Source organism: Scylla paramamosain, chromosome 10 (genome assembly GCF_035594125.1).
Source record: "Scylla paramamosain isolate STU-SP2022 chromosome 10, ASM3559412v1, whole genome shotgun sequence".
Taxonomy (NCBI): Eukaryota; Metazoa; Arthropoda; class Malacostraca; order Decapoda; family Portunidae; genus Scylla; species Scylla paramamosain.
Genome location: NC_087160.1, coordinates 2,943,351 through 2,970,989, shown reverse-complemented (window position 1 = coordinate 2,970,989; position 27,639 = coordinate 2,943,351). Strand labels below are relative to the sequence as shown.

Below are 27,639 nucleotides of genomic sequence, written 5' to 3'. Positions count from 1 at the left end.
TGCACCCCGCCTCAACTACTTTCCAAAAGCTCTAGTTGAAGTGACGCGGAGTTTTAAGGATGTTTTTTGCTAGCGACAGCTGAACAATATTTCTACACTTTGAACAGGAGAAATATTCTTGAAAACCCGGCTAGTAATCCCAGTGCCCTTGAAAAATAGTCGTGGTGAGAGAGCAACGCGTTTCAAAATACGAGATAAGCTGGTGGTCGCGTGTGTTGGGACGATGATGATGCGCGCTGATCCTGCTGCCAGCCTCACCCCTCCCTCCCCTTGACTCTCACACGCCCCGCCGCCACGCTTCCCACAATCCCACACCCACCCGCCGCTCACCTCTGGCTCCTGGTATGATCTTTTTTCCCGTTCTCACGCGACCACCGTGTTGCAGGAAGATTAAATAGCGGGTCTAAGTGGCACCCGCTGCGAGATGGGAGGTGGGACGCTGGGGGGAAGGGACAGGGAATGGAGCGCGCAGTCTCTTTCTCTTTCTCCCGCGTTTTCAGTCTCTCTCTCTCTCTCTCTCTCTCTCTCTCTCTCTCTCTCTCTCTCTCTCTCTCGTAAGAAAAATGGTCCTTTCTTTAATATTCATCCATAGTCTTGCTTCAGTTTTCCTTATCTTACTTTTTTTCTTTCAATTCACGAATATCACACGTGTTTCATTTTTCTCTGTCTTTCGTTACTGTTTTCTCTGTCATCTTCCTTTTTCCTCTCTTTCTTTCTTCCTTTCTTCCATCTTTATCCCTTTTTTTTCTTTGGTTTTGTTACTTTAATTCTTCTCTCTCTTTCTCCTTTCCTTCCTTTCATTCATTTACCTTCTTTCCTTCCCTTCACTAGCATATTTACTTCACCACTTTTCCTTGTGTACGTCCTTCCCTTCCTTCACTCCTTCATTTATCTCTTTCTGTCCTCATAATGCTTTCTCTCTCTCTCTCTCTCTCTCTCTCTCTCTCTCTCTCTCTCTCTCTCTCTCTCTCTCTCTCTCTCTCTCTCTCTCTCTCAACTATTTTGAATGTTCTAAATCACAGGAATCTAAAAAAAACTATAAAATGATTATTATTATTATTATTGTTATTATTATTATTATTATTATTATTATTATTATTATTATTATTATTATTATTATTATTATCATTATCATCATCATCATCATTATTATTATTATTATTATTATTATTATTATTATTATTATTATTATTATTATTATGAACTACTACTACTACTACTACTACTACTACTACTACTACTACTACTACTACTGCTACTATTACTACTACTACTACTATTACTGTTATATTTTTTTCCTATCTTATTTATTTCCCTATCATGTTTTCCAAAGGTACGCATTATTGCAGTCATTTTAAGGTCACAGCAAAGAATGTAAGTGTGGTTGTATGCTCGTTGGGCTGCTGACAATACAAAGCCATGATCACTATTGGAGCGGTCACACACAAACACACACATACACGCACGAGCGAGCACACACACACACACATACACACGCACACAAGTCTTTTTGTGGGTGTGTTTTGGATGATTTGTAACAGCATCACCAAATCTTTATCATCGTCATCATCATCTTTCAACTCAACTCATTTTACTCATCGTTCTTGTATCCCTCCTTTCCATATCTTCCCTCCCTCCCTCCTTTCTTTCTACTCCTCTTATTCTTCAGCTCAATCATCACCACTACCATCATCACACCCATCACCACAATCCGCCCCACCACCACAACCACCCACTCTCACCACCACCACAGTCTCCCTCATTACCCCCCACACCACCACTACACACACACACACACACACACACACACACAGACACCTGGCCGCCACAATTACCAGCTGTGTGGCACCGAATCAATGGACAAATGATCGTCGTGATGCGCGTAATTCACACAGAGGCTTCGCGCGCCCTCGGGATCATCACGCCCTCCGCCCACCCGCATAACCACGCGACACAAAGCGATGTCACCCGGGGGAGTGGAGAGCGGGGAAGGGGAGAGAGAGGAGGGAGTGAGGGAGAGGGATGGAGGGGAGGTCAGATGGCGCGCGAGGCCGTCAGCGTGGGAACTTGTGTTTACCAGTCCACTCGTCATGCGCCAGCCTCGCCTCACCGCCGACACCTTTTAGTCACGCACGCTGATACTAGACAGAGATGAGAGGGAGAGACAGGTGGTGGTGATGGTGGTAGTGGTGGTGTTGTTACTAACCTTCTTTCTCTCCCAGTGCTGATAGTGTTATGTGAGTTGGTTATGTATGTTGCAGGTTTAAAATTACTGGTACATGCAGAGATGTGAGGCAGAGACAAGTGGTGGTGGTGGTGGTGGTAAGGACCTCCCTGCCTTGTCTCTTGGCTCATCAGTTGTGCCACACTCACATATTCACAACAGTAGTTGCGGTCAGTGTTGTGTCATCATAACATCGTGTTATCATAAGGGAGAAATTTAAAGGACAGTGAATGAAAATAGTATACATTAGATAGTTAATAAGTAATAATCAAACATTATATAATTTAATCTATTCTGACAGTACATACTCTTAGATTCTTGAGCTCGGAAACCACACCAGTTTTTAATTACACTTCAATATATGTAAATTTGTGAATTATACAATACGTTGAAATAATGCACAAATAACAAAATATAAATTTACCGGTCATTCTACTATGTAATTAGTTCATATTCTACAGTAATTCACACTAGAAGGTAAAATATTGGTTAGTGGTTTGTGAAATTGAGCAATGAACTCGCAGTTTATCTGTGTTTACATTTCTTATGCGGATTAAATAAAAAAAAAACTAATAAATAAATAAATAAATAAAATCTAGGAAAGATTCAACTACAGCGCTGTCCACCTGAGGAGCACCGGAGCGCCTCTTCGGCCTCTCAGTGCTTGGCAGTCCGGGCTGTGGGCCAAGGGGCAGGGAGGCGCTCCTGCCCCAAAGCACTCTTCTGCCTGTCTGGATGATGAAAAAGCCTTCAGAGATGAAACACCTTAATGGGTTTAGGGAGCTTTATCTCTGAGATGAAACATCCTAATGGGTTTAGGGTGTTTAATCTCAGAGATGAAATACCCTAATGGGTTTAGGGAGTTTCTCTCTGAAATGAAACGCCCTAACGGGTTTAGGAAGTTTCTCTCTGAGATGAAATACCCTAATGAGTTTAGAGTGTTTCGTCTCTGAGATGAAACACCCTAATGGGTTTAGGATGTTTCATATCTCCCAAACTATAGAATAGGTGCAGCGAGGTATCGCTTGTCAGAGGTGATGACATGGGAGGCAGGGTTTGAGGCACTCTGTGGCACACAGAGAGAGAGTAACGAGAACGCGACTTGACAAGACGTGTGAACGAAAGAGAAGGCGAGCTGAGCCCTTGCGAGTAAAATTCGCGTCACCGTCTGTATGACTGACTGACGACAGTGCGTCTCCATGGTCGCCTCTGTGCCTGCCTGTGTGTCGTGACTGTATTGTACGGTGATTTCTAGGCTGTTTTGTTATATATGACATATGGAAAGGCGTGTTTTCCCCTCCCTGCTCTGTGTGACTTCTCCCCACTGAGAGTGGGGAGAAGTCACTCAGCCGCAGCCGTTCTGCTGTGCCCAGTTCAAGTCCTCCCCGACGCACATGCCCCGAATCCCGCAAAGGTGTGAGATGTCCCTTACCTGCTGACTGAGGGGAGGACTAGGGGTGGTTCTTTTCGTCCCTATTCGGGACCGACATCTCAGTGTTTTTTTTTTTTTTTTTTTTTTTTTTTTTTGCTCTTGGCCGGTGTCCCTCATAAGAAAAGAAAAGAAAAAAAAGAAAAAAAATATATATAATTGAAAATCTTTCTAACTGTATTTAATTGCAAGTTAAGAAACTATAAAGCTTATCTGAGGAAATAGAGATATTTCATTAGTACTCGAACGCAGCAATGTTTACATGAGGGAGGCTGAGCAGCGCATGCCCGTAGCGAGGAGTGGTGCTGGTGGTGGTCTGATTATTACCATCCAATTACCATCCCCCTGCCCTTGAGTGATAGTGGCTCGGCTGCCCCTGTGAGTGAAGGCAAAGGTAGCGTATTTGTGGGCATTAGTTGAGGAGAGGTGGGCGTGAAAACAGGTGTGTGAGAAGGAGGGGTGTGTCGGGTGTGTTGTCAGGTAAGGGAATGACCGACTTGCCGGTTGACTTATTGGTGCCTGTGACTGGTGATGTTAAAACACCTTTGTTCTTCAGTTCTTGCTTCGGTTGTTACGTGCTACTTTAGTTTTGTGTTGTTAGATAACGAGGTTTTCTTGAGTTCACGCTTAAGACGACCTTCAGTGTGACATTCCTCTTATTTGCGTCTTAACTACCATGATCCTTGCTTTGACCTTCACTTTTAATATACTACTGTACATACTTGTTTTATCTTGTGTTGTAAGTGACGTGGCGTCCTTGAGTTTCCGTTTAGGACAACATTCTCTGACATTGTCCATTAGTGGTGGGTATGATTCTATAAATCCGCTGACCGCTAATTAGTAGCGGGCACTCGTGAAGAATTGGGGTCCTGGGCTGGCTGGGCCTGCCACCTGCCGGTATGAGTCCCCAGTTATACATTTCTTTTGCAGTGTTACTATATAGGGTAAGGAAGAATACTGCCACGCTGGATGGGAGAGGCTACCAGCTGAACTAGTACAACTATACCACCCACTTTTTCACACACACACACACACACACACACACACCACATAGTGTAGTGGTTAGCATGTTCAGCTTACAATCGAGAAGGTCCAGGTGTGATTCCTGGGCGCGGCTAGGCAAATGAGCCTCTTACTGTGTAGCCCGTGTTCATCTAGCAGCAGTTAGGTACAGGATGTAACTCAAGGGATTGTGGCCTCGCTGTCCTGGTGTGTGAGTGGTCTCAGTCCTACCCAAAGATTGGTCAGTATGAGCTCTGAGTTGGGTGACCAGCAGACAACCTTAGATGAATGACACACACACACACACACTCTCTCTCTCTCTCTCTCTCTCTCTCTCTCTCTCTCTCTCTCTCTCTCTCTCTCTCTCTCTCTCTCTCTCCAAGCAAGAGATATGATCACTTTTATGTTGAGAGACGGGCGTCATGTGTGTGTGGTATTTAAGGAAAGCTCTATGTCTAAACTACACCTTAATTAAGTTTCAGCTTTCTAGGTCAGTCTTTAAGGGTTTAAATTTTAGAACCAAAATCCCAAAGCTGAGGTAAATTTGTATAATAAAAGTTAGCAGTTAATGTTAGCTGCTATTAATTTCTTTAGCAGTTTTGTTGTTTAGCATTAATGAAGCTAACTTTTGAGTTTGCATATTACTGGTTAACAAAACTAACTTTTTGATTAGTGATGCCCACCTTTGCTTATTATTTGGGTCTTAACTTTGCTGAGAGATATCAAGCCTCACCAGCTAGCTGCTGGTGCATCCTCCTGCCAGAATGAATGTTCCTCATTCTTATAATTCTTCATATAATATCCTGCTAAGCCACCATTTCTCTTCTGAAAATATTTGTCATCTCATTAATCTTATTTCTTTCAGGATTGGCTGAGGGAACATGCCTGGAGCAATGGACAAGCCCCGCCTGAGAACTTTCAGCAGCAGCAGCACTGGGGGTGGAGGAGGGCCGGGTGGAGGCGGGGTGGAGGTGCAGTACTCACAGATTGGTGGGTCGGACTCAGATGATTCCCGGTCCAGCATCTCCCGGTCTGAGGATACTGATGGAGTGCCAGGCATCACCTACACTTCAGATGACTCGGCGGAGGTGGTGCCGTCGGACAGTGGCGTGGACAGTGGCAGTTGTGGCATTGACTCAGACACAATTGGTTACATTGGAGGCAGTGTTCAGTAAGTGTCGTCCTTCCTTTCTCATTATTCTCTTTTTAGTAATCCAAACTTTTCTCATTGTGCTCTTTTTAGTAATTCAAAATTTTCATATTATGCTCTTGTATCATGATCAAATTTTTCTTATCGTACTCTTTTTAATATAATTGAAACTCTCCACATCAACTTCCTATGTATCATGAAGCATCACTTGTCACTTAAAAGCAGTGTTAATTATTTTTCATGTTTAGGGGAAGCTTGTACCTTATAGATCCATGTACTGTATCACCATGTTCATTGGAGAAAGGCCTGAGGAGTTTATGTATAGTCAGTACCATCATTCACTTGTCTTTCCAGGATCCAGGATGATGAGGTGTCACAGAGGTTGCTACTTGACTCGGAGTGCCCCAGCCCCCAGCCATCACCCCAGCCTGCCCCCTGCTTCACCCTCACCCATCCTCTTGCCACCATGGCCTTCACCTCAGGTAAGTTGTCCCCTCTCCTGTTGGCTCCTTAACTGTCTGACAGTTTCACTTTGTCCTTAAACCTGTTACATATGATGATGTAATGGGAGGAGAGCAAAGATGTGAATATGTTGTGTGGAGGAACACATGAGATGGATGAACATAAGAGAAGAGGTCCAAGAGAAGAGGCCAAATGAGAAATGATAAGGATGACTTTTTTTTCTTTTTTTTCTGAAGTCTAGTGTATGACATAACCAGTCTTAGGGAGTTGGCTTCTTACTTTATTTTACTTTATGTGTGAAGGAGATCAACCAAGGATACAATGAGGGGAGGGATAGGGAAGAAAGCTCACTAACTTGCAACTTCCGAAATGAAATAGTAGAATGATATCTCCAAACCAGTGGCCAATTTAATTCCAGAGATGTCCTAGTGCTCCTCTCTTGAAGTAGTTCATAACAAGAAGGAGAGAAACAAAGACAGGCAGAGAATTCCAGAGCTTACCAGTGAAAAAGAATCAAGTGCTTCATTTGTCACATCTTCCTCAGGTTCTGACTGTAACCTAGAGCTGGCCAATGATCCTCACCTGGGGCTCCCTGAGGACAGCCAGCACCATGTGTATGCTGGCCTAACCCACCTGGGGCCTCACCCTGGTAAGTTTGTCTGTGGTTATTATGGGATTTAGAGTTATAATAATGGGTTTGTTTGCAGTATTCATTCACCATATGATTGCTGTAGGAATAATAATAGAGGCAAGTTGTGATGTACTAATGAGTTATGTTCCTTACAAGCTGTTTGTTTGTTGAAAATTTGTAAATATTGATTAATTGTAAATTTGGAAGTTTACTTTTAAGTACTTTTATTAGTAGATTTTTTTTTATAGCTTTTTATTTAGAAATGTGAATTATATATTTGTAAGTCAGGCAAAGAACAATTCCACAGGTGACATTATTGTTATTATTTTATTTTTATTTATTTATTTATTTATTTATTCATTCATTCATTCATTCATTCATTCACTCATTCATTCATTCATTTATGTGTTCATTCTTATTTTTTTTCTATACCTGGGTACCCCTGATGAATAGTTGTAAAATGTGACACTAATTCAAATCACAAACCTGACAGAGAGCCGTGGATTTGAGCGCAGCAGCAGCGTGTCCTCTGCCTCATCTGGCTCTTCCCCTGGCGTGCAGCAGCCCCTCCTACCCGAGTATGAGGCACTGGCCCCAGAGTTTCCCCTGCACCACCATCATCACCACCACCACCACCACCACTTCACCAGCCTGGAGTATGAGCCCCTGGAGGACCAGCACGACCCCCTCACTGCCGACGCTGCTGCTGCTGCTGCTGCTGGGAAGAAGATGGTGGGTTGTCAAAAGGATCTTGGTTATCTTTATTGGTTATCTTTATTTTTTTAGATGGTGTTTTGTTTATTGCTGGTTTATCATATTTGTTATTTTTGCAGTCCTGTCCTGTCCATCTCTTCCTCTTTTTTTTCTAGATTGTTTTGTTTATTACTTAAGTGCTTACTTCATTGAATTTCTTATTTTTTGCAGTTCTGTTTTTCTTCTATCTCTAGTGTTGTTTTTTCTTTTAATTTTCTTTGTTTTTGATGTTGCTTTGTTTACTTGCTTGATTACTTACTTCATTTTATCTTATTTCTGTAGTCTAGTCTTGTTTTTTTTTTTTCTTTTTTTTTGCTTCATCTATTTTTACTCTCAGTTTTCCTTTCCTTTTTTTGTCTTTCTTTTGATAGCATTTTGTTTACTGCCTGATTACTCTTTTTTCTTTTGTTAATTTTGCTGTCTTATTCTTCATTTATTTGTACTTTTTTTTAACATTTTGTTTATTACTTTATTACTTACTTTATTTCATTTGTTATTTTTCACTTTTTTGTCCAAGTCTGCTCTTTTTATTAAGGTAGTGTTTTGTTTATTATTCTTTTACTTTATTTCTTCTGTTATTTTTCCAGTTCTTTTTTTCTTGATCAACCATACATTTTTTTCTTTCTTTCTTTTTTAGTCTTGATTTAATTTCCCACTTTTGCAGTCCTGTTTTCTATCTGACTTGCCTTTATACATTCATTCTTGTTTTCATCCTTCGGAGCTGCATCGTCATGCTTGTCTTATTTCTTTCCCCCTATTTGTATAAAGAATAAATTCCTTCCACTTTTCATTCACCATTCTATCATAGGCACTGTTTCTCTCCACCTTCTGTGCCCATTTGTTTCTGTATGTTCACCTTAAATAACTCACACATTAAACTTACTAACCCACTATTTTTTATATAGATAATCTCATCACCCTTACTTCTCTCATAGAGTTACAATCATAGAGGTGGTGTGTTCTTAGTTAGACCATGGTTTTGCCTTATTCTTTTTACCATAGTTATTAGAGTGAGGGACTGAAAGTGCTGTAACTCCTGAAAAGTGTAAGTTTTTGTGTGTTTTGGTGCTGCATGCTGCTGCTGTGATGTGGAAGAAGCTGTGTGATGGTGATCTTGGTTTCCATAATCCTGTGGTTGTACCTTAGCTCTCCTCCACACTAATGCAGCTGTTCCTTTATGCGTGCTGAGTTTTGCCATAACTCTCAACACTGGCAGACTGATTGAATGGTTGGTTGATTTGGGGTGCTGCAAGAAAGGGTCATGTGGTGGCACTTAACACTGGCAGCTTCAGGACTTTGTATTGTTGGGGCTGAAAGGAAGCTTTCTAGGAGTGAGAGGAGCTGAGGTTGTGAGTGCCCCAAGTGTGAGCCAATATGAGTGGCTTCAAAATTATGGTGTTTGAGGGCATCTTAGTGGTGTTCAGTTTCCCTCTGGCACCTAAAAGGCAGCAAACTGTAGTGATGTGGATGAAGTTGTTGGTGTGATCCTCTAAAATTTCTGCATATGTAGCAGCTCACCTGTAGACTGAGCATCACTTGAGTAGGGGTGTAGGTGATCAAAGCTAAGTGTATGATTGGTGTGACACCATCTTCTACCATATATGTGTGTGTGTGTGTGTGTGTGTGTGTGTGTGTGTGTGTTATAATTAAACATTTGATGTGTTATGTAGAGATTGTAGGACATAGAGGCACAATTTGCAGGGGAGCAGATAATCCTTACCCACACCATTGATAAGAATGTGGGAGAAACTGTAAAAGGGGCAGGAATGTTATAAGGAATTATTGCGTATTGGTTAAAGAAATTGAAGAAACATACAAAGCACCTGACTGTCACCCATTTTCTCATTGATAAGGTCTGACTCCTCATAGAATAGTTACCCACAGTCTTTTGCAGGTTATAAATTTGGGAGTGCTTTATTAACAGGTCATTTGTGACTTGCAGAGACTTGTTGATAACCCTTTTTTGAGGTGGCATGGTTTATCAAATAAGGAGATGGTGAATATTGGCAGTGTTGCATATTGACTGTCTGTTGTCACTTGGCTTCTGTGATGTGCATATGTTCCCATATTGCCACAACAGGACAGTGATCCATCTTAAATGTGTCATCCTGAGGGCCTGGCCTCCCTCTCCCTTTGCTCCCTGTGTTGTGCTAACCTTCAAGTGATGTGTAGAGAACCTGAATAGGATTATTATCATGATTCTGTTCCAGGTGACATGATGTGTGTTCAGAAAGGAAACAATCTTTTTGTTGGATTGCATTTTAATTCATCAGTGAGAAATTTAAATGAAAGATTGATAGTCATGTAGTTATGATAGTTTTGCAGGAGTTTGAGTTGTGATGTCTGTTGCACATTTACTCATCATTCATTTACACAAAACTTTTGTGTTGCTTAGAGAGGAGAAATGGAAGCAGACCTCCTACCCATGGCATTAAGAATGACCTGGCTGAATGGTGCTGAGGCTCTCATATATATATATATATATATATATATATATATATATATATATATATATATATATATATATATATATATATATATATATATATATATATATATATATATATATATATATAAAATGTGATGACTGCAGCTTTTATTCTCCTTTACAATCAATGAACACAGCTCAGCCAGTTGCATTACTGTACCAGCACACAGAACATGTGTATGTCAATGTTGAAATGTTTGTATAGATAATGATGCAATGATGTTTCTTTCCCAGCACGATCCACTAGACATATTAGTGGATGTGAAGGACATCCCAAGTACAATTCAGGTAAACACTGTACTCACCAGTGAACCCTTTCCTTATGTAGGCTGAGGACTAGCTCAGTAGAAAGTGTCCCTTAGCACAGCACTCTTCCTGGAGCAGAGCGCATGATGTCCTGTAGTAGTACCTTGATTTTTTATCATTGTATAGTTTGTTGGTAGCATTTCCACATTGTCTTGCCACTAATTGTTGCAGTGTCAGCACTGGATCTCTCAGCTTTTCTGCTATAGAGGAAATAATGAAGTTTGATATTCACTTTTTTTGTAATTAAATGAGAAGCTTATGTGATCAAGACGTTACTGGACTATTATTTTTTATCAAGATTAAGTTTGTTTGCTGCTCCTATTTGTGGTCACTTCAGTGAGTTATTTAAAATTGTATACATGTTGCTTTTTTCACTGGTGTCAGAGTTGCTTGCTTTGGTTGTGAAGTATTGAGTTGGCTCAGTGCAAGCAGTCTTTGATCATAGGTTTTTTAATAAAACCACAGCATCAATCCCTCTTAACTGTGCTTGCTGTGGTGTGGTTGCAGTCATCCCACTGGGTTTCCCAGCTGTGCCATAGTGGGATAGCTAGCTGCTGCTCTTTATGACCCTGTCATGACCACTCTTGCAGAGATAGGATGTATCAAAGTATTGATTTATTCACTGTGTCAAGGAGGAGGGAGTGATGAAATTATTGAAAATTTGGCACATATGGGATTATGGGTGATATGTTGAAGTATGGAAGAGAGACTTTGGTTGACTGAATGCACAACAGATGTGAGGTAGCATGGGTAGAGGAGAGGTTACCAGAAGTCAGATCAAATTCCTTCGTCCTAGTCCACCAGGGGAAGGTAGAGAGATGATAATATCCACCAAAAGCTGTTAAATCAAAGTGATATGAACTGAGATTGTTGTGCCGTTTATATCCTGTTATTTCAGTATTATCACAGATATGGTTTTCCTCTGCTTACTAGTTTCTGTTCCCTCATGTCACCTCATGAAATGCTGCACAGGCTGACAGATTTTGTGATATTGTTGTAGTTCACTGTGGTAGAGAGACACTGCTGTTTCACTCACTCCACTGCCAGGTTAGAAAAATATTGCTGCCATGCTTGCTGTTTGTTGCAAAAGGTAACTAATTGGAACATAGTAAGGGGACTGGGAATGCCCTATTCCATATTCTTTCTTTCTTTATTTATTTATTCATTTTTACTATTTATTTGATTTATATATTTTTATTTCTATTTCATTTATTTATTTATTTATTTTGTTATTCCTTTAATGAGACAAGGCATCTGGTCTTGGCTATCCCATGCAAACATCACCTCAGTCTAGCAGTACAAAAAAATATAGAGAAACTTTGAAAAGAACAAGTAGACAGCACTTGACCATCCAAGAAAAGATTTAACTTGCAGGCACCTGTTTATATGTATATTGAGAGTTTAAATCAGCACTGAGTAATTAGTGTAGGTATATATCATAGGCATCCAGAAGCAATTGTATGTTTGGTATCGAGTTCTGCTCAGCGTTTCACAGTACAAAGATACCAGTACTGGCACCTTAGTTACTTGGGTGGTGTGTGGATGACTCAAACAGTGGCAAGGAGCACCACACTGACAGAGAGTAATGCTGCACCACCACTGGCCATGAGTACTAGCCACAAGCCTTTGTTAGTGACTGGTGGCCATTGCTGTGTTGTGTTCAAGTGTGTTGTATCATTATTTAACTCACAGGCCAGAACATTAATACATATGAAGGATAATTGTACAAGTTTGGTAAATATTTCATAAAAATTTCTCTATACTCAGTGAGATCTAGATAACAGTGTAACAGTTTATTAAGGGAAGTTGGATACAAAAAAAAATAGGGGATACAAAAAAAGATGTGTAGGTGACATACAACAGTATAGAAAGAAATAGATGTAGAAAGAGGATATACTTACTGGGCAGTCTGGTTTGTTATTTTTATACATTATTATTGGGGACACTTCATCAGTTAATAAAAGGGAGTATCTTACAAGACAGGACTCTTTTTTTATGTGTGTTTCTTTCTTTACATTATCGCTGATCCTTGTTTTGCGAGCCTCATTTTGCATGTTGTTTTTGCTCCTTGCATCCCTAGTTGGCGGCAGTGTGTTGGTCCCCTAGGATAATGAAGGCCTGGCATCACTCCTGCAGGTAAGGTACTCATCTGCTTGTTTGCTGTCCTGTGTATGTGGCCTTAGTAGTGTTATTGTCATCATATACTGTCCCTGCATATTTCTTAGTTGTTGCTATGTTCCTTTCCCTCCACAGATTCCAGTAATTTTGTGTTTCTTGATTTTGGGTCTGATTTTAATTGTCACTGTAATGTTTTTGTGAAATAGGAATGAATTCGAGTAAGATGTGTTTTCAGTAAGTGACAGTTAGATTTTATAGATAAGAGATAGGATGTGTTTTTTTTTTTTTTTTTTTTTTTTTTTTTTTTTTTTTTATGCAAGTTGAAGCACATTTAAAAGAAGGGCTTGATATGACACATTAACACTGATTCTTTCATAAATTTTTGTTTTGCAGAAAACCAAATATAAAACAAACAAAAAGATACTAACTCTTGTTTAATCTTTGTGTGTGTGTGTGTGTGTGTGTGTGTGTGTGTGTATGGGTGGGTGCACTTGTGTGTGTGCACAAACATGCAGCCGTTCCTGAACCGGTGTATGGTTGGTGGAGGCGTTCACATCTCAGCACAGTACAAGGATGCCTTCTATGTGAGCTGGAATTGGCCCCGCATCCGCCAAACCTGCGTGCTGCTCAACGTATCAGTGCTGCTGGCCCTGCTGTGTGTTGGAGTGGGGCTCCTGGTGCAGGTGGGTGCTCCGTAGGAAGGGACAGCATGTGTCATTGAAAGGAATAGGTCATGGATTCCTGTGGTTATGTTATCTGAGGAATGTTTGCAAAGAATTAAGTGTGAAAGTAATGATCTGGTATGGCAAGGAAAGATGAGATAATTAAGTTTAGAGTGGTTTAGATAGTCAAGTAATGCACCATTGTGAAGTCTGGTCCTATAGAAAGAATGGCAAGGAGCAAGATGACTAAAAGACTGTACATAACTGAAGATGCATTGGATAAAAGAGGAAGCTCTCATGTGATATAGGAGGGCAGAGTGCTTTGGTAAATGAGAGGTGTGGCTTGTCTGTTGAGAGATGATAAGAATGGGTGTTTTCTGTGAATGTTAGCAAATGTTAAGAAAAATTCTCATTTATTAATGGTTATAATGAGTTTTCCTAAACCACCAGAATAATGTTGAATGTTTATGATGCATAGTGCTAAGGTAGTATGTTAGTGAGGTGCCTCTACTTTCACTGTTGAATCTTCCTGCCATCACCCTGCAGATGCCACGAGGGGGAGAGTGTGACCCAGACCATGCCTGGTGGCAGGGCTCTGTCATGTATGAAGTGTTTGTGCCAAGCTTCCACGACTCTGATGGGGATGGAGTGGGGGATTTGCCGGGCCTCACTGCCAAGCTGGATTACTTACAGGTATGTCAACAGAGATAGAGGTAATTAAGTTCTGAGTTCTGTGATGATCTCAAAAGTGGACAATCATCATGTGTAACTGAGTTCATGAATTTATATAAGCATGCACATAGTATGCCAGGCTAGATTAAGTAAACTATAGAGGCAAATGAAGCAAGTTTCATCAGTGGTTATGTCCCAGCATGATGCTGGCAGGTTGGAGTTCATGCCTGCTTAGGTGCAGAGATTTTCACTCATCATCCAGCTGTTGCTTCTCTTGAAGAAGAGGATGGCACTGTGGTGTGTGGAGGTCTTAGCCTTACCCACATATCAGATGATATGAGCAGGGAATCATAAGTCTCCCCCCCTTCCCTCACACACACACACACACAAGGGGACTCTGAGATAGCAATGCCTCTCTGTACAGGGACTGGGTGTGCGTGGTGTGCACCTTGTGTCCATCCTTGAAGCAGCAGACTACCTGGGCAGCCACACTGCTGTCACCAACTATACCACTGTGGATCCACTGCTGGGCACCCAGGAGGACCTAAGGATGCTGGCCACTCACCTGCACCAGCGGGACATGTACCTCCTCATGGATGTGCCTCTTGCCCATGCTGCAGGTCATTCATGTCTCATGTCTTATTGGTTTATTTCAGCCAGAGCATTTTAGTATTTCCTTATAGCATATTTATCAATATAGATGCCTTAGTATGTATAGGAGAAAACTGAATTGTGATTGATAAGTTTTGCTTTTAAAATGAAGAACTGAGATTGTCTTTCCCTGTGCAGGGGAGAACACCATCAATCTGGCTGAGATGACCCTGATCTTGAAGCACTGGCTGGATACAGGTGTGGACGGCTTCCACTTCCCGGACATCACACAGGTGGGCACAACACTGACTCTCACAGCTGCTGGTGCAGGGCTCAGGGAGGTTATATAAAACATGCTTTGAAGTACCAGTCACAAGGCTTTCTTAAAATCAAGCAAATACAAAATTTCTTGCTCTTTGCTAAATGTTTCAATGTATAGCCCATCTGCTTGATGTATTGCAAATTATCTGAGCTAACTTTCTATCTTGTAGACTCTTCAGTTTTCTCCCATATATAATCAAGGAGCTTTACACTTCTATAGTCACCCCTATCCATCTTTTCATTTAGATAAATTTTACTCATTCACAGCCATCACTGTCTATTATTTTGTCAACACTAGAGCATGGCTGGAATGCTCTCACAGCTCATCCTCTGCAACATTATTTTGTTAATACCAGAGCACAGTTGAAATGCTCTCACAGTTCATCCTCTACAACATTTCCCCCTGGCACAGCTGGCCAGTGACCTGGGATTGAAAACCCTTCAGTTATCTCCTTTACATAATCTAAAAGCATTGCTCACTTTTGTATTTACCTCTCTCAAGTTATCTTTTCCTTTATACCCATTCACAGTCACTAATGTCATTACTCTGCTGAGGCCTAAATACAGCTGTAATACTCTCACAGCTGATCCTCTGCGACATTTCCCCCAATACAGCTGGCTGGTGACCCAGGGCTGGTGGAGGTGCTGCATCAGTGGCGGAACATCCTGGACCAGTACAGCCATGGCATGGAGCACCGGGTGATGATGGCGCCCGTGGAGCTCCTCAACTCCCTGCAGGCCGACTCCTTCCCTCACTTGGACCACCTCATCCGTCAGCTGGATCTCATCGATGTTGCTGTTGACCTCACTGCTTCTGTAGAGGTCAGTGTGTGGGGATGGTCCTTATTTTGAACTTTGCTTATATTTTGTTGTTTTGTGGAGTTACAGATGAGGATCATTTGTGACTAGGTGTAATAGTACTCGTATTTCTCTCTCTCTCTCTCTTCCATCCCCTCTCTTCTTTCCTCTCTTTTGGTTCTTTCCCCTCCCTTCTTCACTCCTATTTTCTCTCAGTAAGTCTCATAAGTGGTGTTATCTCTTATTTCTGTACTCACTCAGGGCAAGGGAAAAATTAAAACTAGTCATCCAAACCATCCAGCTACAAGGAGGACAAGGACTGACTGTACTTTTTTGCTCCATACAGGCAATTGTTGAGAAGGTGAACAATGCCACAGCTTGGGACAGCCACGCCTCGTTGCCCTGGATCAATTGGAACATGGGAGGCCCTGGCAGGCAACGGGTGGCTGCTCTCACTGACCTTCATCCCTTAGGCCACAGCTTGGTGCTCCTGTTCTTCCCTGGCACCATCACTCTCTACTATGGGGATGAATTGGACTCCTCCAGTGTGTCGCAGGTAAGCAGTGCCCAAGACTTCACTACTTTTGGCTTACATGTAAAAAAACAACTTTTCAGGAATGTAGGTTCTGTGTTAAATGTATTTTTTCTTTTCAGGATGCTAATGATTGGTCATCAGTCATGGCTTGGAACACAGAGGCCCATGCAGGATTCAGCTCTGTTGAGCCATGGAAGCCTCTGAACACTGGCTGGGAAGCTGCTAATGTTGAAAGCCAGAACTACACCATTGCAGCGTTGTCCACGATGATTGCAGCTCGGCAGAAGAAGGTCAGTCAGAGGCAAAACTTTCTTGTGTTGTCATGTGGTGTATCAAATCCATTTTGTCCTGTACAGGCAAGACTGGTGCTCTGTCGTACTTGTCCTGTAGAATACTTATGAATAACATTGTCTTGGTTTATTTTCTCTACATTGAAAAAGTTACAGTCATGCAAGGGTGTCTTTTCTTTTGTGGAGGAAGGAGTGTAGCTATATCTTTCATTGTGACCATTGTATATTATGTTTTGATTTCTGGCTACTGAAATATACATATCACTTGCATGAATTATAAAACTACAGAGAAGTTATTATAAAGAGTGAAGATGGTGTTGATAAATTCTCTCTCTGTCAGGTCCCTATCTATGTGAATGGCATATTTGACTACGAGGGAGACTACCATCCAACCAAAACGTCAAATTACAGGGTTTGTAACACTTGCTATGTGTGGCACTGGCACAATACTAACACTGGATGGCATTGTTGGTTTTACCTATACATTGCTAATCTTTTGTGTGGTTGCCATTGTATTGTTTATGACAGTTTTAACAATGGATGTGATTGTTTTCATCTATATATTACTAATTTTTTATGTGGTCAGTGTATATTTGTTTATGACACTGGCACAGCACTGTAGGCTTTCTATTATAGCACAAGTCCCTTCACATTCATATCAAAGACACTGACCCAGACATAAACAAGTTGGCTGACCCCTTAAATAACAACACCTATCCACTTATACACTATTCCACATTACTGTGGACAGGTTTTGACTTCTTTTGTGGAATATGTATTAGTTGATCATATACTGCATCTTGTAGTGTTGCAGTGTTTTCTCTAGACCACTAAAAAGCAGATTATCTTGAAGTAAAGTGTGAGAGGTGAAGATGGTAAATCAAAGACAAGACAACAGTGCAACCATCTTGGCCACAAGTAATCTTTGACAGTCAGTGGAATTCCTGAGTGCCTATTGCACCTTGCTTCACTACATCATTTTCCACTTCTTGGAAATAAATTTATGGTACTTCATATTCAATGTTGGAGTCTAGTAGTACAGTATGGTCAAGATACTCTTCTGTGAGATGTTTACAATATCTCCATCTTATGACTACTGAGAAACACACCACACATCAGAAAGTTGAGGAACATACAGTCACAATAATATACATGACACACATCAAAAAGCCAAACTGGAGATGAAAATCAAATGTATGCTTTGTAATTTTATTGAAACATTGAATCAGCACAAGACTAAGCAGTTAAGGAATGGAATGGAAGTATGATCTTAGATAATTTGTAGTTTTTCATTATTAGATATGTGAGTTGTGTTAAAATGTCATTGCTAGATATGCATTTGGTATATCATCTTTAGTAACTTGCACAGACTTGCATCCATGTATCAGTACAGCGAAACAAGTAAACTTGGGCTGGCATTCATGTTACATTGGTCTGTGGATGAAAACTTTAACTATTTCCTGTGTTCCTGGGCTTACAGGTGCGACATGCTGCGGAGGACCTGCTCATCATGGACCGCTTCTACCCGCGCCGGAACCAGTATGCCCTGGTGGCAAACCTTGGTGGCGAGGTGATAAACAAAGACCTTTCACACTTTTACTTTGGGGGCTCAGTCTTGGCCTCCTCTCACGGACAGACGGGATTTGTCACCTTCCGAAACATTCATCTCCAGCCAGGCGAGGCTCTGGCTTGTATATTAGACTTGTAATTAGAGCCTAAATTAGTGGTGTTTCAAATTTTATAAAAGGTTTTGAAATGCATAACAATCCTAGTCATGAAATTGTGGATTAAATATAATGTGGTAGTTTGGGATAGGAAAGACATATGCTGCCTCTTTCAGTGTGTGTTTGAAGTGTATTGTGTGTTGTGTGACAGTATAGTTTGGTGTGTGCTGGTTGTAGTGATGTGTTGGGAAGGGACACTCTGAGATGGCAGAACAAACTGTCTTAACCAGGAAGGAATGGAAAGGAGTTTGCCATATTTATATATTATCTGATTTATGAAATTAAACTTCATATATTTTTTTGCTCCTATGTACAGAATCTGTTCTTTTTTTTTCATAGTTATGAGAGTACATTCAGGGATGCATAGTTTTCTGAAGCATATTAAATGAAAGTATGATATAAATTAATATAATGTGCAAAATGCTGCTGTGTAAAATATTGTGCCTACACTAAAGCTGCACATGCTCCTGATGAGTCATTGAAGAATCACAGCCAAGGCCAGCCATGATACACCAGGAATCCATTCTAAGCACTACACATCATGCCTGGCCTTGGCTCAGATTGCTCAAACCACTTGAAGCCCTGGATGTAGTATATCAATATTTCTCACTCTTTGGAAAATGCTTTAATTATAATTATAAATCATGAGAAACAACATTTTAAGGTTACGTATAGGCTGAATAATATAACTGTAGTCATTTGAAATTTCAAAACATGTGTGGTAACTGAATGCTCATAATGAAGTGCCACTGGTCATTGTTACATCTTTGGATTGTTAGTTTGCCTTCAGCTTACTCCAGATCATGGATAGTGTTGACAGTGTCCCCAAGACAAGCCTGAGTCAGTCACTTCATGTCTGGTTCACGGGATTCCAGCCATAAAGGCACTAAGGCTTCAGCACGCTGGCCTCTCTTGTAGCGGCCACAGACACAGTGCAGCGTCCTGAAAGGGAAAAGTTGCAGCTTTAGAGTAATTGTGTAGTGGTCACGCATTGTGTCACAGACTGGGCTCACCATTGCTTTAGGGATTTACTGTTCAGGATGAAGTAATGTCTCTCTCCTTCATCACAACCTGCAGAGGGCTGGACTTCATAGGCCCTTTCTACATATCTCTTAAGTAGGAAGAAGACTAATAGGAATAAGTATGTACATTAGCTGGAATTTGGATTTGTAAACATTGTATCAATGTTGAAAAGTTACATTGGTAATAACAAAGAATGCATGTGAAAATAGGTATTTGAAGTCATGTTAAAGTGACACAGGAGCATCGTTGTGTTGTAAGACAATCCTGAGAGCTCAAAGTGTTTTGTTATTGGCTTCTTGTCTCCTCACATTGTCTAAGGACTCAAAACAGACTTAAACTATTAAGAAAATATTACGATAACCTCAGTAAAATCAGTGTGGTAGTGAAGTGGTTAGTGTCACTGGCTGGTGGGCATGTGGCTCATCCACTTGAGTTAACATGTGGTGAGGGCAGCTGCACCTAAGCCAGTTCAGTTGCTCATCCTCTTTTACAAGGCTTGTCTAATGTATCATGCATAGTATATAGGGGAAGTAAATATGTGGCCTGTACAGCAGAGTGGCCCTTTGTACAAGAGCATCCTCTGTGGTTGAGAGGCCGAGGGAACGGAGATAAGCATTGGAGCAAAGCACTGCTCACCCTGTGTTCGGTTAGTATATTGGTACACAGTATTTAATTAGTTCATGTTGACTGTTCAGTCTCTTTTACGCAGCAGTTGGCAAACAGAAATCAGCGACAGGAGGTGGTACTCTGTACTGGCTGACAGTTGCCAGTTGCCACAGCTTCCTAATGTTTAATTTCTCTCCACTTTACATCACAATCCATGCAAGCAGCTCAGTGGCTGCTGCTACCAATGACAGTGCTGTGATGTGATGAGCTTGGGATTCCACTGTCATGCTTGGTGTTCTTAATTGTTGTTAATTGGCTGATGGACTGTTTAGTTGGTGGAACAGAACACTTTTCACTGATGTTGGATTCAGTATGCTAACTGAATGCTGTGTTGTTTAACCTTTTTGAATTTTTATCATTCAATTTATTATTCTTTTTAAGATTGAAAATTATGGTAGTACTCATATACAGTTTAATTTGTTGCAGCTTGGATAAATTTACAGAAATCCATTGGCTATAATTTTTGCCATTGCATCCAGTGTAAACAGGATAGCATAAGGGAGTTTGCTTGTCTCTGTGCCTTAACAAACATAGACCTAAGTGTAGAGGTACTGTGATCTCCAGTATTGTGATACCTGAGTGAAGGTTGTGTTGTGAAGGACAAATGGCTACTTTTATTCACATCAGTATTTAGCTTCTACTGAGAGTTTCAACATGTGTATAGAGTCTCACTTGTGAGTCATGCCTGCATAAATATTATAATGATAATTTTTTAATTTATTGCAATCCAATCCTTATTTAGTTTACCACTTTCATTTATAAGAATGTAATTTTAAGATTGTTTCTACTCCTTCCTGCATTGTGTTCCATGCCCACATTTGCTAATAATTATTTTTTACATCTTTTCACAAACACATCTGTACACCAGATGGACTGAGATTCCCAAAAAGTAAGGCAGCTCAGATAAATTTCATTGAAAGATAAAAATACAGCAATACTTTTGCCCATCTCTCAGTTATCTTTCATGATGCACATGAAATGGGCAGGCAGTGTTCTTCTATCCTGGCTGTGGTGTGCATGACCAGGCCTTGGCCCAGTTTTCTTTGAAACCTCTTGGCAGTAGTCAGAGATTCCCTAACCACTCCATCTATTCTACTGCATGTGACATGCAATGGTTCATATCTACTCCATCAGAGCTATTTAGCAATCATTACTTGTCATCTGCCAGTACTTGTAGAGACACAATTGTGTGGAATGTGACATGTTGGACACTTCTGATGTGGATAAGCCATTGCTGCCCATGTTATGATGTAACAGTGAGCCAAGTCTAGTATGACACCTGTCCTGTGTGGTAATACATCAGGGACAGTGTTACAATGAGTACAGCACATTAGTCGCTACAAAACTGGCAGCCTATTCTCTTATTTTACTCTATGCTGCATTTCAGTGTAGTTAGTAATTACTAGCCTGTGTTCAATGTATTCACAGTGTTGTTAACTCTTAATTGATTTTTCTTTTAAGTTTGTTTTTGATTAGTTATATTTAACTTTCAGTTTTGATTATACTATTTTCTGTTGTTTCATCTTGAATAAATTTATCATCATATGAAAGTTTAATTTCTGGAATGGTACAGTTTTACTGTACTTATTATATTTTTTCTTTCCTTCAACCTTCCCTAGGTGTTATTTCTATGATCCATATGCAGAAAACATGAGAGGTTAGTAAACAAGAATGTCAGGGGACAAGTTATATATTTTTTTTGTGTGTTTGGGAGAAAAGTTTTAGTCTACAATTATCCTGCATCCACTTTGATCTCTGGCTGGGAAAATTACATTATTACTTTCATGCCTGTTTTCCCACCCAGCCACTGTCATTCAAGCATCCACAATATCATATAACTAAATATCACATGGGGCACAAAATCTAAGGCTTTATCCTATTCATTAAAAGCACTTATGGTATGAAGAGATGTAAAGCTATACAGTTAAGAAAGATGGAACAATGGAGCAGAGTACAAAATGAAATTAAATGAAATTAAACACCAGAGTTGACACTATTATTGTTACTTCCAGCAGCACAGAAAGAAGCTCTGAATTCATGCAATAGTACACAAGCTAACACCAACTGGTCTGTATGTTCACCAAGGAAAATAAAACCATCCCTATTTATAAACCACTGAATCATCAGCAACTACAAGCATGTCTTCATACAGTTTTTCTTGTGGCTACAAACAGCAGTGAATGATGATGCAGCAAAAGGTGAACAGAAGACATGTCAAGCACCAAGAGCTAATGTGATGAAAGAAGTTAAAAGGCTGTGTTTTCTATGTTTTGCAACACCTAATAATGCTTGTAGTGCAGTTATAGTACAAGACAATAAACAGTGATACATTAATCTCAATTAAATTGAAACTGCATAATTTCAAAGATGAAGAATCCATTCCTCAGACTACAAACAGACCTAAAAAAGAGCTGCTGCCAAAATGTCTCCATGACCTGCTGTGCAGATGCGGCAACTTCTCAAGAACCAACAGTGAATACGTACATTCAGGAAGCACTGTAGTGCCTCCACTACTTCTTCTGGAGTGCCTGCACTCGGGCATCCAGGTTGGTGATGTTGTTGTGGATTATCTCCAAGTTCTGTAAGAACTTGTCTTGCACACTACCCAGCAGATCTGTATTGGAGTGCAAGGCTGAGCCGAGGCGGGTCTGGGCAACATCTAGTTGTTTGAGAGACCCGCTGAACTGCATCGCTGAAAACAAAAGTGGTCTTGTTAAATTGTTGGTCTATATCATGAGTATTATGGCTAATGATGTTTAAGTTCTCTCCAAAACAGTCTTCCAAGTCCAGTGACCAGACAAGACATAAAATATAGTAATCATTTATGAGGGCAAAGAAAGAGCATTGAAGTGCTGGTAAAGCTAAACAATGAAAAGATAGTGGAGATGAGAGTGTACCAATCCTGCTGCAACAAAAGAATGGAAGGCTCAGATGTAATGCAAATTAACAGTATGTTGGAGGCATTTCTTGAAGACCTTCAGCAAGATCACAAAAAAAGTGTTTTCATACACATATTTGAAATGGGGCTGCAAAATTAGTGTAAAGTTTCATCATTCACATACTTTTTCCTTTCAGATATTCCTTATTATATGCATGCAGTAACATACTAGAATGAGATTATATATATATATATATATATATATATATATATATATATATATATATATATATATATATATATATATATATATATATATATATCCTTTTCTGTATTACTTCTGTATCTGTATTACTTCACCAAAGGACAGGGCGTTCACAATGCTGACAGCAAATCAATTTTTTTTTTCTTTTGTGTGTGTGTGTGTGTGTGTAAAGTGTGGAGACCATTTCATAAGTGCATGGTGTTGGGGTTGGATTACCTTGGTCGTGCAAAGCCTCTAGGGACACAAGGCGATTCACCACCTCTGGCAGGGCAGAGCACAGTGTTTCAATCTTCTTCACCAGCTCATACAGTTCAGACACCTGGAAAGGAGCATTATGTAGTGATACTAGAAGTGGTAAACTTATTGATGATTGAGCAGTTATTTATCCATTCTATATTGCATGTACATTCTAAGTCACAGAGAAAACATCAATTGGAGGAAAGTTTGACATGATTCACAAGAAAAGACTGACTTAACAAACACTTCTGATGCCAGTGGGCGTCTCCACACTGACTACCATGACCATCATAAAGGAAGTGCAAGCCAATTAACACTGCTTTGAAATTTATCTATGCAAGCCATTAACACAATAAACAAGTAAATAAATTATATATATAATAATCTGTATCCTTTACAAAGGTACCTTTGTAACCAGTTTATGAGTATACCATTAAAAAGTAGAACAGACTGCTTTATGCTGTCATGATACAGCACAAGGCATATATGTGTGTGTGTGTGTATGCAGAGGTGCATTCACCTTGCTCTGCTTGTCAGCATCCTCAATAGCTGCCTTCTTCTCTGAGATGGAATTCATGCGTGTGTGAATGGCATGCAGCCGCCCCTCCACGTGGTCCAGATGTGTGGGTTCCAGCAGGGCTAGCCTGGCACTCAGCACTTGCACTGCTCCCAGCACCGACTTGTGGTTGGTCCATGCTGAAAGGCTGGACTGGGAGGGAGGGGGAGAGGGGGTGAGGTTCTGTTTCATTCAGGTGAGCTCCTGCCTCATGCTTGATGTGGTGCAGCTCACTACTCTCATGTCATGTATTTAGAGCAAGTTCTTCTTAGTGATGAGGCAACTTATAATTCAGTGGCATGTATGGCACAAGTAATTACAAGAATAGACATTGCAGCAGGACATACCAGTTTGTCTGGATTGTTCCCAATGAGAGTCTCAATGCGGTCAATCCTCTTCTCCAGTTCTGCCACGCTGGCCAGCTGATTGAGGCGCGCATGCTCTGGGGCGTAGTACAACTCATACACAATGCCGTTGCTGCTGCCACTGCTACTCACAACACTGCTGCCTCCCTGCTTCTGGTCTTCCTTCTTGCTGCTACTCTGTTTCTTCTCTGACACAAGACCTGTCTGCTTGAAGCTCTCCAAAAGGTTGATGAGTTTCCTTTTTCATGAGGAAAGGGAAGAGAGAGAGAAAAAAAATCAGCATTAATTCAGCATCATTACCTTGCCAATACTAGCAAAAGATAATAACTAGAGATTGCTGCAGAGTGATCCTGTAGTGCCTCACGTGTCATGACTCACTTCTGAAGGGCAAGCTGTGGCTGAGAGATGGAGGCCACCACCTCAGACCCCAGGGTGTCCTCCAGCTTCAGGTCCACCAGAGTGCGGTGCAGACCCTCTACCTGCTGCCCAAGCTCCACAGAGGACGCCACACCCTCCCCACATGGCACGGTGCCCTTAGTTCACCGAGAGAAAGGCAATGGGTATAGTGACTTTTGTTACAAAGGTGACAAGGATGACAGACACACAGATGGCAATAGAGGGGGACTGTTGCAACATTCATGTCCACTTACCTTGATCTCCTGCACCTCCTCCAGCAGTTGGTTCACTTCACACTGCAGCCGCTGGTACTTCTGAATCACCGTCTCCTCTCCCTCCTCTCCTGCCACCTCCCACTCAATGCGCCTACACCAGTGAGAGACAGCACACTGCCATCACTCATAAATCACTTGGCATACAATAACAAGCAAGATTCCTGACCGTGAGTTATGGGTTATCTGATACAGACACAGCAACTCCACATCTTTATAAATGTCTGCATGGAACAAGTGATGATCATGGCTCTATTCAGGAATACCTAATGCATGTTTATCAACCGCTTGAATTTTTACACTGAACAAAATAAAGCACAGCCTATCACTATACTTAAACATGGATGCCAGATTTCGCATAACAGGAACGTGTAAAAATAATTAATAGACTGAAGATATCACACTGAACAAAATAACATTCACAGCCATGGATCCTATCACTATATTTAAACTTAGATGTCAATTTTCTCATGACAGGAACATGTAAAAATAATAAGCCGATTAGAAAAACCTGACCTTGCACCATAACCTCTGCGGCGGTTGTTAGACAGTCTGTCTGAGAAGTCCACGTGAGAGGCGTCCAGCACCTGAGGGAGGGAGGACATGGCAGGATGACTAACAGATCAATACACAAACACACAGAGAAATGGAACAAGACTCACATGAACGTTACAACTGAGACAGAAAAGGCTTGGAATAAAATATCTCTGGACAGGGGCAAGATGACAAACATGAAATCAATACATAAATACACAGGAAAAAATAACCAAGAGGACTGCTACCCAACTAAACATAATGTCCAAGGCAGAGAAGGCTTGGAATGAAATATCTAAAGTGGATAGCAGCAGGATGACATCAATTCATAAATACACAGGAAAAAGGAACAAGACTCATATGAACACTACAACTGAGACAGAAAAGACATGAACTAAACTATCTGAAGTGTATGATATGTCAAGCCGAGTGGGTAGGTAGCATTCATCATCTTATTTGGCATTCACTGTCAATCACCACCTCACTGAATATCCTTATTTCCCCTTATAGGATTGACTAAGAGGATGGTATTTTAAATTTTCAACAGGTGATAATGTGGTTAAATAAATTTTCAACAGGTATAGCTAACTAAATTTCCAATAGGTGTAGTTATGTAAATTTCTAACAGGTGTAACTAAATTGATTTACAACAAGTGTAGTTAAATCAATTTCCAACATTAAATATTAAATATTTTCTTTACAGGGAAGTTGGTAAAATGAGATGGGGAAAAAAATGACACACTAAAAGATGTCACTCCTAAGAGAATTATCTAAAATTGTGAGGTGGTAATCTAAATTTCCAACAGGCGATAATGCAGTTTAATATTTTCTTTACAGGGAAGATTGCAAAACTAAATGAAGAATAAAAGAAAGGGCCCACAAAAGACAGGATCCCCTCCAAAAAAAAAAGGAAAGAAAAGAAGACTAAAGGTTACAACTAAAACTACTGCACAACCAACCTAAACACTACAATACAACCAGAAAACCTAAGAATGCAAAGCAGACAGCACCTGACACACACCTTTCCCTTGAAGCGGTCGTGGGCGTCGCCAGCTGAGATGTGCAGCACCTCCACAACTCCATCCCCCTCGCCACTGTCGCTCGGCGGGAAGTCCTGCTCACTCTCTGGCAGGTCACATGTCTCGTACACATCTGGTTGGTCATACACCTGGGGAAAACAGGTAGTGGGTTATAATACACTGCAAATACACTGCACTGCTTGGCTCTTAGGAAGTTTAGTCTCCCTTGCTGTTTTTAGGTAAGGTTTGGTTAGGATGGGCAAGGCTGGGTAAGGTGAGGTTTGGTGAGGTTAGGTTAAGTTGGATTAGATAAGGTTATGTTGGGTAAGGTTGGGCTCAGTCAGGTTAAGTTAGTTGAGGTAGGGTTAGAGTTAGTTAGGTAAGGTATGGTAAGCTTGGGTTAGGTAAGTTAAGGTATGGTAAAATATATAAGGTTGGGGTTAGCGAAGCTTAGATAAGGCAAGGCAAGATTAGACAAGCTACAATAACCTGTTGTTTTAGGAGCAGTGACACAAACAAAGTAAATGCCACTCACTAAATCACTTCATCTTCTCACGAACAATAGCCACAACACACTCATTACACGCACACTGCCGTCCCTCCTCCTTACTCCACCACCAGAAGCAACCCAGAAGGCGCACACTCCCCAACACTGACACAAAGGGGAGGTGGCGGCCTGTCTGTCAAACAACAACCTTTAGTATCAAATCTACTTGACAAAAAAAAAAAAACTAAAGACTTTACATGAAATAATCTACAAAGACCCAAAGCTGCCCACGGGGGAGGAGGTGGGCGGGTCTCTCAAATAACTTTCTACTTCGAATCAGCTAAAGAAAAACGAGACCTTATACACACTAAAACTAACAAATCAATGCTACCACCACTACTAGCACACCACACCTTGTACCTGGCGTTAATTAGCCTAAGTGCAGCAGTGACAGGTGAGAGCAGCTGCCATACACACATACACGGACACATTACAGACACACACACCAGGAAACACAGGGTTCTCTTTCACTATCCATCACTCTCCTTCATCCCCAGGTACCACCACGTCAAAGAGAGGCAGGAAACTCACAATTCCAGGCAGGCCAGCATACTTAGGGTCAGCCATGGCAAGGAGCAGAGTGAGTCACCGCCTCGACTCTTCCTCTTCTTCCTCTCTTGGCCTCCTCACTCCCTCTCCTTCTTCAGAGTTTGGCTTTACAACGGCTCCCATTTACTGGCTGTGGATTTTATTTGGGTCTTGCCGGGTCTTATTGGATATTTGGG

At 40.9% G+C, this 27,639-nt stretch overlaps 2 protein-coding genes across 5 annotated transcripts; one reads left to right on the top strand and one right to left on the bottom strand.

Annotated features, from left to right (window-relative positions):
• Positions 1–3,889: 3,889 nt before the first annotated feature.
• On the top strand, positions 3,890–21,384 carry LOC135104090 (uncharacterized). 4 transcript variants are annotated; one of them, XM_064011023.1, is made up of 15 exons: positions 3,890–4,031; positions 5,521–5,826; positions 6,160–6,287; positions 6,812–6,916; positions 7,392–7,630; positions 10,374–10,427; positions 13,079–13,246; positions 13,772–13,918; positions 14,322–14,517; positions 14,687–14,781; positions 15,425–15,631; positions 15,954–16,163; positions 16,262–16,432; positions 16,773–16,844; positions 17,913–21,384. In XM_064011023.1, the coding sequence occupies exons 2-15, from the start codon at positions 5,537–5,539 to the stop codon at positions 18,138–18,140; spliced, it is 2,310 nt and encodes a 769-aa protein (XP_063867093.1). In that variant the 5' UTR covers positions 3,890–4,031; positions 5,521–5,536; the 3' UTR covers positions 18,141–21,384. The 4 variants fall into 4 exon arrangements, with proteins under 4 accessions (XP_063867093.1, XP_063867096.1, XP_063867092.1 ...); XM_064011022.1 differs by having other exon boundaries at positions 3,893–4,047; XM_064011026.1 differs by lacking the exon at positions 10,374–10,427.
• On the bottom strand, positions 17,628–27,598 carry LOC135104092 (dynactin subunit 2-like). Its single transcript, XM_064011033.1, has 10 exons — positions 27,446–27,598; positions 26,370–26,516; positions 25,331–25,401; positions 24,797–24,908; positions 24,525–24,679; positions 24,129–24,384; positions 23,746–23,934; positions 23,205–23,307; positions 22,330–22,537; positions 17,628–19,098 (listed from the first exon to the last, which is right to left on the bottom strand). The coding sequence occupies exons 1-9, from the start codon at positions 27,479–27,481 to the stop codon at positions 22,356–22,358; spliced, it is 1,251 nt and encodes a 416-aa protein (XP_063867103.1). The 5' UTR covers positions 27,482–27,598; the 3' UTR covers positions 17,628–19,098; positions 22,330–22,355.
• Positions 27,599–27,639: the final 41 nt, after the last annotated feature.